Here is a 14,421-nt window from a genome sequence, read left to right on the forward strand (position 1 = left end):
CATAGCCATCGCTCGGTCACCCCGATGCCCAGATCGGTTGTCCATACCGCCATGGTCCACCGGGCCGCCTCTCCTTCCCCTCCAAGAGAGCTGAAAAGACCTGACTACCTCTATGATAGCGAGACGGACACCTACTACATGGCTGTCCCACGGAAATCCGTTGCATCCCGCCTTGGGTCTCCATCTCGAAAGTCCAGGCCGGAGCCAATCCCTAAGCCGACTCGTGACGTCTCAGTTTCTTCCCGTCGGACAGGCGCGGCCCCAGACCTTCAAGTAGTGGACCTAGACCCCGATGAGGAGGCTCCCTCCCACACCCGATACCGTCCCCAGAGTGACTCCGGCGCCTCGGATGCCGAAGACTACCAGCCTTCCATTCAAGAGTTTGCCCAGCCTGGTGCCGTGTCGCCCACTGACGATGTCCGCACCTTTGCGGAACACGTTATCAAGATGTCGAACGCACTTGACATCCAAACCTCCCAGGTGGAAGACGAGGCCTCTGACCCCATCGAGAGGAGGATCCACGGGAAGTTGCCCACTCCACCTGCAATTGCTACCATCGCTGGAAAAGCTGGCGAGACGCTCATGGGAGGCCCCCGCTGCGACGGCTTCCAGCAACCGCAGAATAGAGTCCCTGTACAGGATTGCTCCTTCCACTCCCTCATGGCTCTTTGGACACCCGAGGCAAAATTCGGCTATCGTCGAGGGCGCCCAGCGGACATCGACCCCAAAATCGTCCGTGATGCCAGGGGACAAGGAGGCCAAAAAGGTGGACGCATTGGCCAAGAAGGCCTACTTCTCTTCAGCCCTGGGGATCAGAGTGGCCAATTATAACGCCTGCATGGGGGCTTATATCCAGTGGCTGATGGAGAAGATCTCTCCGCTTATCCCCGACCTTCCCGATGAGTCCCAGGCCACTCTTTCCGAGGTTCGGGATGAGGCCCACTCCATTGGGAGTTGGTTGATAACGTCAGCCAGGCACTCCACTGATTGCTCGGCGAGGTCCATGGCCGCGGCAATTGCCTTGCGCAGACATGCTTGGCTGAGATCTTCATACCTCAATCAAAATGCCTGTACCACCATTGAAGACATGCCATTCGATGAAGACGGCCTCTTCCACCGGGAGACGGATGAAAAACTCAATTTCAAATACCGCATGCGGACTGCCGCGAAGAAGCACGGTATGTCTTCCTCTCCTCAGGCTTTCCGTAAGCGTTTCACCGGCGTCCGCCCATGGTACGGGCAAGGCCAGAGATCCTACCAACAGGATCGCCCCTACCAGCGCCAGGATCAGCCCAGGCAGAGGTACCCCTCGCAGTCCTCCTCCTCTTCCGGTCGCCGTTCCGCTCCCAAGTATAAGAAAAATTACCGGAGGCAGGATCCCGACCAGAATAAAAAGAGGACCTGAAGCGGTGCCGCGTACTCCGTCGTCTCCTCTCCCCTCTGTTTTTTGGACAGACTGAGGCCCTTCTCCAACATCTGGGCCTCCATCTCTACCGATTCTTGGGCCCTCACCATCGTCTGTAGGGGATATGCCCTTGAATTCAAAGAGCTCCCTCCAACTGGAGCTTTCCTGTCCACCCCCCCCCCCCCCAGACACCCTTCTCGACGAAGTACGCACTTTGCTGTCCAAGGGCGCCATCTCGCCCGTCGATGCCGTCGACGTCCCTAGATGTTTCTTCTCCCGTTATTTTACGGTCCCTAAGGCTGATGGGGGCATTAGACCCATTTTGGACTTGAGGGCCCTGAATGCTTACCTTTCCTATCACCGGTTCCGGATGGTAACCCTTGCCTCTATCTTACCTTTGTTGCACCAGGGCCTGTGGTTTGCGACCATCGACTTGAAGGACGCCTACTTCCATGTCAGCATCCGGGAGAGCTACCGCCGGTTCCTAGCCTTTGCCGTCGGGACGGACATCTACAAGTACAACGTTCTGCCCTTCGGCCTTGCCACGGCTCCTCGGGTATTCACAAAGTGCATGGCACCGGTGGTGTCCCACCTTCATCGCCGAGGCATCAGGATCTTCCCATACCTAGACGACTGGTTGATAGTGGCCCCTTCAAGCCAGGAGCTCCGTCAACACACCTCGGAAACCCTAGCTCTTCTAAACGATTTAGGACTGGTGGTCAATCCCGAAAAGTCACAGCTGCTTCCCACCAAGCAAATAAGATTCATCGGATCCATCCTAGACTCCAACAATTGCATGGCCTTCCTACCCCTCGACCGGTCTGCCGCGCTTCGCGTGGCCGTCCGGAGGTGCACGGACCGGAGACAAGTCATCGCCAGAGACGTCCAGGTGGCCCTCGGACACATGGCCTCGACAACCTTCGTCACACCGTGGGCAAGGCTTCGATCCCGAATCCTCCAGTTTTGGTTCCTGTCAGTCTTCGACCCAGAGACCGACTTGCCATCGCGTTGCCTCACCATCCCAAGACCAGTCGCCCGTTCTCTCCATTGGTGGCTCGACTCCCGGAACGCTTGCGCAGGCATGCCGTTCTCACAGCCCCAGCCGGAGATAACGCTAACCACAGACGCGTCAGAAGACGGATGGGGAGCCCATGCTCTAGATCTCTGGGCGAAGGGCCGTTGGTCTCTCGACGAAAAGGACCTGCATATCAATGCCCTGGAACTGATAGCAGTGGAAAAGGCCTTAAAGGCGTTCGAATCCTCCCTCTCCCACAAGGTCGTACAGCTCCGGACGGACAACACCACGGTGATGTACTACCTGAACAAACAGGGAGGCACCAGATCACGCACCCTCCTCGACATCACGCTCCGAGTGTGGGAGTGGTGCATCGCCCGAGGCATCCTGCTTCAAACGGTTCACTTGCCAGGGACACAAAACGACCTTGCGGACCTTCTCAGCAGGTCCCCATCGTCATGCCACGAGTGGAGGCTTCACCCAGACACTGTGAAGGACCTCTTCCATCGATGGGGAACCCCTCAGATAGACCTGTTCGCGACTGTCCACAACACACATTGTCCCCAGTTCTGCTCCCGGACGCGAGACGAGGATTCCCTCGGGGATGCGTTCGGATTCGACTGGTCGGGGGTGCTGCTGTACGCCTTCCCCCCGTTCCCTTTGATCACCAGGACAGTATCCAAGATGACATCGGAGGCTGCCAACGCCATTCTAATCACTCCGTGGTGGCCAGGACAGCCTTGGTTCCCGAGTCTCCTTCATCTTTCCCGGGACACTTTTCTCCGTCTCGAACGCAGGCTGGATCTTCTCACAGTTCAGGGAGGTCGCATCCACCATCCCGACATCGACACCCTTCCCCTGGTAGCATGGAGGATCCATCCCTAGCACGCTTACCAGACCCGGTGCGCAGAGTCATCCTAGCTGCCCAGAAGCCGGCTACCCGTAAATCTTATTCCCAAAAGTGGACCAAATTTCTTAAGTTTCTGGCGGACAGACACCTTTCTCCTGCTCAGGTCTCGACGCCAGTGGTGTTGGACTTTTTAATGTCCCTGGTCGACTCGGGCCTCTGCCTTACTTCGATTAAGTGCTACCTGTCGGCCATTTGTTCTTTCTTCCAGTTTCAGGGTAAGCCTTCGTTTTTCAAAGATCCTCTGATTAAGGGATTTCTTAAGGGGTATAATAATTTAAACCCTCAGGTGTCCTTACCACCCCCAGCTTGGAGTCTAGAGGGGGTGTTGGGGGCCTTGCAGTCCAGGCCCTTTGAGCCCATGGCCACAACGGACATTAGGCTCCTGACCTGGAAGACTGTTTTTTTAGTGGCGATTACCTCCGCTCGTCGGGCTGGAGAACTTTGTGCACTGAGACGGGACCAGCCATTCCTCAGGTTTCATTTGGATAAGGTAGTCCTTAGGACGGACATTACGTTCCTACCCAAGGTTGTGTCCCTGTTCCACATGTGTCAGGACATTGTGCTTCCTACTTTGGCCCCGAACCCGACCATGGATGCCGAAAGGGCCCTTCACACCCTAGACGTCCGAAGGGCACTGGCTTTCTATCTAGACAGAACTAGAGACTCTAGCCGTTCCGAGAGACTGTTCCAGTGCTACTCGGGACCGAAAAAGGGGTTGCCGGTGTCGGCTCAGAGACTCTCCAAGTGGGTGTCAAGCACCATCTATTTATCATATGAACTCTTGGGGAAGCCGTTGCCGGCTGGGGTTCGCTCCCACACCACAAGGGCGGTAGCCTCATCCTCTGCCTTCTTGTCAGGGATTTCTTTAGATGACATCTGTAAAGCTGCAGTGTGGTCACAGCCCCTGACATTTATCAAACATTACAGGTTGGACACCAGGGCCAAGAGGGATGCAGCTTTTGGCAGGGCTATCCTGGTGTCTGGTTTGCACTGATTCTGGTCTCCTTTAAGCATATTAAGCTATCTGATAACCCTTCTTCCCTTAGGGGTGGGGGTTTTTTGTTTACACACTTGACTCGGGGTACAACAACGGCTCTTTGAGACAGTGTTTTTCAATTCTGGTTTATTGTGCAAATAAACATTTGTTGGTTAATTATGGTGTCAGGACACTCCCTCCGCCATTAACCTTAGCTTGCTAGTCTCAACCCATTTGTATGATTCGCAGAGACCACGAAGAAGAAGGACAGGTTGCTTACCTGTAACAGTATTTCTTCGAGTGGTCATCTGCGAATACATACAAATCCCGCCCATCCTCCCCTTGGTGTCCTGCTTTAAATTGGCTCACTCCTTGTCGCCTACACGGCGGAAAAATTGCGGAACTGGGGAAAGAGCGGGAAACCAGGGGCTTTATAAGGGATGGGCGGAGCTACCGCCAAAAAGTTTCTATATGTTGCAAAGAGTACTTTGCCCAGTGATTCTAGAAGTTTCTGAAGGCACTGCGCAGGCGCAGTACAACCCATTTGTATGTATTCGCAGATGACCACTCGAAGAAATACTGTTACAGGTAAGCAACCTGTCCATGCCCCAAATGAAAAACAAGAGTTTTATGAAAAGGTATTGAAAAAAGTGGAAAATGTACAAGAACAATACGTGGTTTTGGCAGGTGATCCTACAATGCAAAGATATACAACTGAGCACAAACATTACAATCATACAAGCCATTGTATTTTCTATTACCATGTATGGATGTGAGACAGTTAAAGAAGATAGGAAGAAAATAAATGTATTTGGGATGTGGTCCTGGAGAAGAGTGCTGAGCTTTCTGCGGACAGCCAAAAAGACAAACAAATGGGTCCTAGAGTGGATCACGCTAGAAACCTCCTGGAAGCCAAGATGACAAAACTAGGCTGTCATACTTTGAACACATCATGAGAAGGCATGACTCATTCAAAGAAATAATAATGCTAGGAAAGGTGGAGGGAAGAAGAAAGAGAGGAGGGCTGCATGCTAGATGGATGGACTCTATTAAGGAGGTCACAGATATGAATTTACAGGGCCTAAGCAGTGCAGTGGGGGACAGGGAGTCTTGGAGATGTCTCATCCACAGAGTCGCCATGAGTCAAGATCTACTCGAGGGCAGTTATCACAACAACAAAACAGAGGTATGAACAAAGACATATATTAATATAGAATCCTTCACATATAACTAAAGAAATCTTCTCAGAGAGAGTTTTGAACTCAGGGAAACTCAGGGGCTGTGCAGACCAGCCATTAAAGATGAATTGGGGGCAGAGTCGGGGCATGGTGTCCACATAACACACACCCCAACTCTGCCCCCAGGCCGGTGTGATGCCGCATGCCGCTCCACACAGTGCATGGCATCACGGTGCTCCTCTGGCACTGCCTCTACATGATATAGTGCCAAAGGAGCGTGGAAAAACTACATGCCAGTGGCTATGGCTCCCTTTCCAGGGTGCAAAAAGGCTCCTTTTTTGTGCTGTGGAAAGGAGAGATCGGGGTCATGGCGTGCAGTTGCCAGAGCTGTGCAGGTATTGCTTTCACACATCAACACTAAATGACCACAGTATAGGTCTAAAAGACCTGTATTGCCTTAGGCATCCCTTTTAAAATTTAGGACAAGGGTCATGATTTGCATCTTTCTTGATCCTGTTGCATTCTACCCCACTCCCACAACTGTATAAATATACTTTATACCTGAAGCCTAATATCAATCTATAATGTATCCAAAGAAGTAGGTTTAAATCCGTGAAAACACATAGAAAAAAAACCAGTTAGTCTTAAAAGTGCTGCCACATTTCTTTCTTTAGCTGAACAAGAGGGAGCCTTTGTCTTCCTCTCAGTTACCTGTCCTTCCCAATCCTGCCCTGCCTTGTGGATTATAAACTTGATTCCAGATTTATAGCTAAACCCATAAGATTTTTTTTTTACATTATAGCTGCAATTCTAATAGATTTATCAAATTATTTAGAGTTTTTTTAGTTGGATGACTAAAAATGATGCCTGAACTGTATCAGGCAGGTATTCTTTATAAATTAATTTTGAATATGATTACTTAGGAGAAAAAACTGTTAACAGCAGCCATGATTTTATGAGGGATGCCATGCCTTTTCCTGCACACAGATAGGGATGCCTCTCCTGAGACAGTTCCTGCTACAAACCACGTGCATGTTGTATAAAAAGGAAAGTCAGCTGTTTTGCTTCACAACTGCTCTTTGCTTTAACTTGCATGGAGACTGAACTGAACACTGTCTTGTAAAGTGCATCAATTTAAGATTACTTTAATTATTTGATAACCCTCCATATTTTTTCACTACTGACCTGTATGACCTGTTATCTCAGATTATCCACATAAGACTTTAATTTCCCATATGTAACATTCAGTCCTACATTCACAGAGTATGCAGGCATGAGATTGCCATCAATGATGGTTTCACACATAGTTTTGGAGAACTTTTAATACAGAGGGGTCTTGAGTCCAAGGAACTTATGGTGAGTAAACTGGTCATATTTATAATACATATTGCTTCCTGAATGTCCCCTTTTCCAACTTATTCTGACAGTTGTCAGGATTCATGTGAGAATTAGATGAATTTCATATTGTAATCTAGAAACAAGTGAGGAAAAATGCTATTGAGGGAGGGGAAGAGAGGGAGATAATAATGGTGACAGAGAAATAACTAATTTACCTTGTCCTCTTAGTGATGGTATTTGGATGTTCAGTTGTTTTGGAGCATCTTCCTTCCTGAAATGTGAGAAGCTCAGACTGGCAAGGCAGATAAGATGATGTACCAGGAGAGTGGCAATGGTGAAATGAAAGCAAAGATAACGCAATGCTGGCTCTTCATAATGCAGCCAATATTGGAAACTGTTTTGATCCACTTAAGCTAATTGTTGTTTTATATGAATGAGTTTTACATAGGAGCCCAATATAGACTGAATCTTGTATTTGCAGACACACCCAAACAGAGAGAAAAAAAAGGGGATGTTTTGCATCTAAATTAACCATCTCCCCTCCCAACCTGTCTGTGTGTCATATGTTTTGATAATTTGGGTAACAGAAGCAGTGTGCTGTTGTTGTTTTCAGGACAAATGAAGCAATACAATTAGCATCTCATTAGGTGGATTTTCTCTTATGAAGTAAAAGAAGTCTGTTTATCCTAGCATTAACTTTCCTTACTTTGCATATTGCAAATTACTTTTTGCTTTGTGATTGTCATTCCAATGTAAGCATAGGCTTCATTTGCAAGCCTGCTGGAGCACAGAGCCTCACATATGATTTGACCATCATATGCTGCTTTTCAGGGCAAAATCTTTCGGAGGCAGCTTATTTTAAAAAACTAAAACATTACACATAACTTTTACAAAATGATCTAATTACACAACTGAAAGCATCAGTGGTATGAAAGCCTAGCTCAACACTTTCAGTAAAATACATATTGAACAAGAATGTTTTTAATGCCTGTTTAAAAACTAACAAAGAGGGGGCCATACACACTTGGTTCAGAAGAAAGTTCCAGAGAGATAGGGCCACCTATATTGTCCACCAGAAAAGATACTGTCTGTAGTGGCCAGATGGACCTAAACATATTTTCCAGCTTTTTGCCAGAATCCTATTGGTCCACTGGTGACTTAATGATGCTGATGGTGGCAGGAGCAACAGCAGCAACAGAAGGTGGGAGATGGAAGAAAGAGGAAAAAGTGTCCTGGTTTGGTCTCAGCACAAGACCAGACCCTCAGAAAGGAAGTATAGGAAGATATGTAGCCCAAGAGAAAGACAGGGAGAAATGTGGCTTACCTGCAAGGAAGCTGAAGCACCAAAGCATTCAGTCCAAGTCACACACAGTCCAACAGTAAATCCAGACAACAGTCCAAAGGGAGATCCAAGAGCGTAGTCAATAAACAGAGCAAGGTCTAAGGCTACCAGGCAGTACAAACAGGAATAGGAGGCACAAATATTGCTTCTACCAGAAGGTCGGTTGCCAGCCACAACTTCCTGAAGGAGGTGCCAGGCTATTTATGGTCTGGCAACCTCCTGCAGATGCTGTTTGATCGCCGAGCATTTTAGATATCAACAGCTGGAGCATCTCCACCTCTCCTTCTCACTATGACACTCTGCTGGGGTAGGTACTGCCACTTTCTTCCTGAATGCTGACTTGGCAGGGGGAAGGGGCAGGCCTACAGACTCAAGGCAATATGTGAAGGGTAGCTTGGACAGTCAGTTTTGCCATGGGTTATATGCAATTATCCAATCCAGTCCTCCCATATTGGCCTGGCTCTGTGCCCCTCTTCCAGAAGCCAGGTATTTGGGAAACAGATAGCATGAAGTGGACACCCTTCTCCTTCCAATACCTCCTCCTTGTACAAATGTAAAAAAAGTGGTACTGCTTGCTTAGAGGACTGATGTTATGCTAGCAAAGGGCTACAGAAGGATCCCAGCCTCTGGGCATAATTTCAAACACAGGAGGATTAATACAGGATTTGGCCATTTAATATCATTTTAGAGTTCCACCCCTGTACTATAACGCCCTTTGCTATAAGATGATCTGGCTACTGTCCTGTCTTGTTGGTGTTTCTATTTTTATTATTCAGATATTTTGAATTTTCATTAATGATGTACAGTCAAGGATATTGTACATTGCTTTACACTGTAAAAAAAGCATTTAATTTTTTTAAAGGGTGGTAGAGTGAAGAAAATAAGATGTGACAGGGAATCGCTTTCTTTTCCTTTACAGTAGATATATGATTTGATGGGATAGTAGCATTGCTCTATAAGATATTTTTGGAAGAAAGCAGGAAAATATAGGTGTAAATAACATCCAATAAAAGATGTGGGGAAACTCATAATGAATGTTGGCTTGAGATAGTAAGAAGACACTGGCATGGATGCAACAACTGGGGGGGGGGGGGGGAGTGAGGACATTCTCACACAATGCTTTTTCCTTTGGTCCCTAGAGTGAGCTACTGAAAATTATCTACACCTAAAGCTTTTCTGTTTGCTCAGTTTTCATTCCGTTGGGTACTTGGCCTGCCCCTTTTCTTTGGATACATAAACTCTGTTTCTAGTGCTCAAGTGAACTTTTAAGTGGCTGTAATGCTAGAAATTTGGGGACTGAAGAGAAATTTCATTGAACAGGGCCTTTATTTGTCCCCCATCCCCAAATCTAGTAACTGCAAGACACTATTGAAGTAGTCATGGACAAATAATCTTGGATAAAAAACGAAAAATTATTTTAGGTTCTTGAATATACACATGCTCTGTTTCAGTGTCCTCTGTGTTACGATACTTTAAATTTAAGATACTATGCTTTTAAAAAATCCCTAAAGGGACAGTAGTGACTAAATCTGTTCTTTAATAGAGATAGTAACAGCAGTGTTTCTTGTTGGTTTGTTTATTTTTTAAATAGATGGGTGCTCTGAGAGTTCTGCTAACTATGTGATGGGATAAACATTTCACAACTAAAGAAGAATGGCGGTCATGCTAGTATATGTTACTTTGTGTAATCTATGTGTGCTGTTGCTTTGTTTTGTAATCTGATTTATCTTTAGAAAGGATCTAACATCTTTCTTAAAAAATAATTTTTGGCTTTAAAATATTGTGGTTGTTTTTTTAGCATTCTTTAACAACAAAATAATAATCATAGTAACTTGTTTCCCTTTTTGGGGAGGGTCAGTTTCCTCAAATATGAATGTATTAACCAGTATCTAAAAATAATGTGGTGTTGTCTCACAGGTACAAGTAGCTGATCATCTTTAGTTGTACCATTAATTATAGAAGGAACAAGGTGTCCCTCCTTTTCTCCTCGGGAGAGGTCTGAGGGTGGGTGGATTCATTTCATCATCATATATACATTCATCCCCCCCCCCTTCTGTATCACTTTCCCATCTGATCAAACTGGTTCTGCAGATTTTTGAAGCACTATTTTAAGATAATGTATGAGCAGGTGTGAGTGGCAGAACCCAGGGCAACAATATGCCTGTCTTTGGGTGAAGCTACAAATCACCTCAAAAGAACAATTGTCCTGTCTCCAGGCCCACTGGTGTTTTGCTTCTCTGGAGTCAGCTCAGATCATAAAAGCATTTTCTTTAGGCAAATTTGTTGCTGTTTATTCATATGTTGTTGCTTTATTAAATGCCTTTTTTCTGATAGAGCTAAAATTCTAAGTTGTAAAAATTGATTAAAAATTTAAAATGCCTCAAATGTAAACTTAAAAATATTACTTTCTGATTTTAGCACCGCAAGGCTCCCTTCTGTTTATTCAAGTACTCCAGTCAGTTTTAGTGGGACCCTCCCTTTCCTCCTCTTCAAGTACACCACTGAATTTTATAAATACAATTTGCAAAATGATTGCAGAAAAATGGCATGCATTTGAGTTCTCAGCAAGTTGTGTAGCTCTTCTGGAAAAAACAACTGAGATAGCTGACCTAGGGAGAGGAAGGAGATGTGTGCCCATATGCTGTCATTCACATGCATAATTGATTGTGGACACTGTAGTAGCAGACAGAGTGCCTTTGAAATCTTGGCTTCCAGTGTGACCAAAGTTGTTTACCCTGAGGGCAACCTGCATCAAATTTGCACTATAAGCTGCAGAGCCAAAGCAAATGTGCATACATTGTTCTACAGTTTATATCAGTGTAATATTTACATTAACAATTTGGGGTGTGCCAAACTATGCTGTCCTCATTCTGTCAAGTTATGATTATGGGAATATTGTCCTCAAAAGTTGAAATATCTGAACCTGCCCATGGATTGGAACACTTTCAGATCTGGGCTTAAAATAATGCTATTACATTATTCTTTCTTTTATATACCCCTTTGTTTCTGATTCTTTAACAGTGTTACCACAACATGTTCAGAAAACATCTGTCTGTAGTTTTAAAAAACACATGCCATAGGTATATATTATTATATCCCACAGATACATCTGTGATGGGGGTGGGCGCGGGGGCGCAGAGTGTGGCCCTCTATATGGATACCTTCCAATTGTCCCAGTTTGGCAGAGACACTCCTGATTATTCTTCTATTATCCCACTTTTCCAGCTGATTTAAAGTGTTTCTTCTTCCTCCTCCCACTTCCCTCATTCTTCCCAGCTTACTTCAATTACTGCAAACTGAGTTCAAAGTGTAAGAGTGGTTTGAACTCCATTAACTCAGCAGGGAGGAGAAAGAGAGGAGGATGAGGTGGAATCTTGCCCTACACAGTAGGCTCACATAAAAGCAAACTGCTGCATCCTCTTCTATCTTGTATATTCTTCATCATCAATTGTTTTTGCCATCTTGACTATATTCTGATGTTGCTTTGCCACCTGCCAGCTGAGCAAGGATGTCTGTGCAGGGTCAGTTGTAGCCACTAACTAGGTCATATAAGTCGTCCACTGCAGGGGTTATCTTTTTGATGGACTCTGAAGATGAAGTGGTAAGCAAATAAGTGAATCAGACTAAAGTGTTTTTTTTTATTCTTGGCTAATAAGTGTCTGTTTCTCTTCTCTTGCAGGTGAATGTCTTGAAAACAGGATGAGCCGTAAAGGATCTACAGGCAGCCATCCTGGTTCTGCAGAGTAAGATGCTTAAATGTTAAACAAATAAACAAACATTTAGTGCAAGAGAAAGCAATAGAAGAGAAGGAACTGTAGCCTACCATTAGGCAACACTACTGTGGGGGGCAAGCAGGCAGCACTGATGTGTTACTAGGAAAGTTTTATAGGTACTACTGGACAGTCTGCTCTGCACTTCCTAAGTTTATCACACGGGGACAATTGAAAGTGTAAACAGGGTTTATCCCGTGAAAATCATGCATTCGCAATTAAGATTTTCACAGGCCATCATGAATAAAGTACCATTATCCTGGGAATATCCTGTGAAAATTGCACAATTGCGATAAAGTTTTTCACATGACGTCTCAATCAAAAGCAATTAAAGCACCATTAACCCAGGAATAACCAGGCAATAAACAGCAACAAATCATTCACAGGAAAATCCCATGAATGATTTATTGCTGTTTAGTGCCTGGTTATTCCCTGATTATTTCCAGGATAATGATCACTATGTGTGAAAATCTTAATTGCGACGAATAGTAATTGCATGATTTTTACGGGATAAACCCCATTTAAACTTTTAATTTTCCTCTGTATGATAAGCTCCTAAGTTATCTTGTTTGCCTCCATTTGGGTGGAAGATGTCCCATAAACTGTATTGAAGTTCAGACTTAAATATCACACAGGTCAACTTCTGAAGAAATATTTTCCCTTTAATGCTCCTGTGATATTAGCTCCAGAATAGCTAGATAACAATGGAATCTTAATAGGAGACAAACAGCGTAAGATGTCCATATGGTCCTTATGAGTTAATTCTGACTTTAAAACTACTGGTGTAGCTGTTACATCATAAAAAATAAATCATCATCCTTAAAGGAGACATAAATCTTTGGACATAGTTAAAAATTATGATAGATGGTTTTTTGTGATCAGGGTTTATAGGGTTTGTAGATCAAAATAACAAGAATGGCTATTATTCATCTTGACTTGGTTGGGTGCAAAGGCACCATTTGCTTCTCTGCCACAAAGAGCAAAAATCTTATGATTTACTTATTTGAATTTCACAGCTGGGGACAGGAGGAAACATAAACAGGGTCTGTTCTTGATTTTATGGTATAAACAAGATAGACAGAATTGTATCCAAACATTGTCCAGGGCTAATGGCCTTTACTCTGTTCTCATCCTTCTCGATTTGTCTGCAGCCTTTGACACCGTTGATCACTGTCTCCTAATTGACATACTCTCTGACCTTGGGTTCTCAGACTCTGTTCTCGACTGGTTTAGATCTTACTTGTCTGGCCGATCTTTTGCAGTAGTTGCAGGGGGTCAGACTTCTTCTCCTGTTCCCTTATCTGTTGGAGTTCCCCAGGGCTCTGTTCTGGGTCCCCTTCTGTTTTCTCTCGACACACTGTCCTTAGGTAAACTCATCAGCTCTTTTGGTTTTTCCTACCATCTGTATGCCGATGACACCCAGTTGTATCTTTCCGCCCCTGACCTTTCTCCAAGGCTTGAACAGCAAGTCTCGTCTTGCCTTACAGCTGTCTCACAGTGGATGCGCCATCGGCGTTTGAAGCTCAACATGTCCAAGACGGAGCTTCTTGTCTTTCCTCCTAAGTCCACCCTTCAACACTCCTTTTCTGTCTCTGTGGACAACATTTCTATTCAACCAGTCCAGCAAGCCCGCAGTCTTGGTTTTATCTTTGACTCTTCTCTGTCGTGTATCCCTCAGATCCAGACCACAGCCAAGGCTTGTCGATTCTTTTTGTACAATATCGCTAAAATCCGACCTTATCTCTCCGCCTCTACTGCAAGATCCTGGTCCATGCCCTAGTGATCTCACGACTTGATTACTGTAACGTCCTCCTGGCTGGGCTTCCTCTTTCTCACCTCCGTCCTTTAATTTCTGTCCAGCATTCAGCTGCACGCATTATCACTTCCACCCACCGCTCTGACCATATCTCTCCTGTGTTGGCATCCCTTCACTGGCTCCCCCTCCCTTTCTGCATTCAGTACAAACTCCTGTCGACGTTTAAAGCCCTCCATGGGTTGGCCCCTCCATACTTATCAGACCTTATTTCTCCTCACCTTCCCACTAGGGCCCTCCGTTCTGGTAGTCAAGGCCTGCTGTCCCAGCCCAGGATTTCCTCTGCCCCATCCCGGATTCGCCCCTTTTCACTCGCTGCCCCTCACTCCTGGAACCTTCTTCCCCTGCGAACAAGAGCCATCACTTCTTTAACCAGCTTCAAAACGGAGTTGAAGACCATTCTGTTCAGGGCAGCATTCCCAGGCATTGCATAATTGTCACTTGCTAGTTGATGTTCTTTTCTTGCCTGTTTTATTGAATCATTTCCTGTATTGCTATGTATTTTATATGTATTATCCTACTAGAGATGCCCCTTCCCCACCACCACTCCCTTTGTGTCGTGTCTTTCTAGATTGTAAGCCTGAGGGCAGGGAACCGTCCAATTAAAAAGATTGTATGTACAGCGCTGTGTAAATTTACAGCGCTTTATAAATAAAGGTTAATAATAATAATAA

At 45.5% G+C, this 14,421-nt stretch overlaps 1 protein-coding gene across 1 annotated transcript in view; it reads left to right on the top strand.

Moving 5' to 3' along the window:
* The window catches only part of EPS8L2 (EPS8 signaling adaptor L2), a 148,217-nt gene that overhangs the window by 43,966 nt on the left and 89,830 nt on the right, over positions 1–14,421 (top strand). The window contains exon 2 of the mRNA XM_089520898.1: positions 11,844–11,907. Coding sequence (XP_089377024.1) covers positions 11,864–11,907 — 44 coding nt within the window. The 5' untranslated portion in view covers positions 11,844–11,863. The remainder of the gene's footprint in view (positions 1–11,843; positions 11,908–14,421) is intronic.

Source organism: Sceloporus occidentalis, unplaced genomic scaffold (genome assembly GCF_023333645.1).
Source record: "Sceloporus occidentalis isolate IW3139 unplaced genomic scaffold, rSceOcc1.0.p SCAF_4, whole genome shotgun sequence".
Taxonomy (NCBI): domain Eukaryota; kingdom Metazoa; phylum Chordata; class Lepidosauria; order Squamata; family Phrynosomatidae; genus Sceloporus; species Sceloporus occidentalis.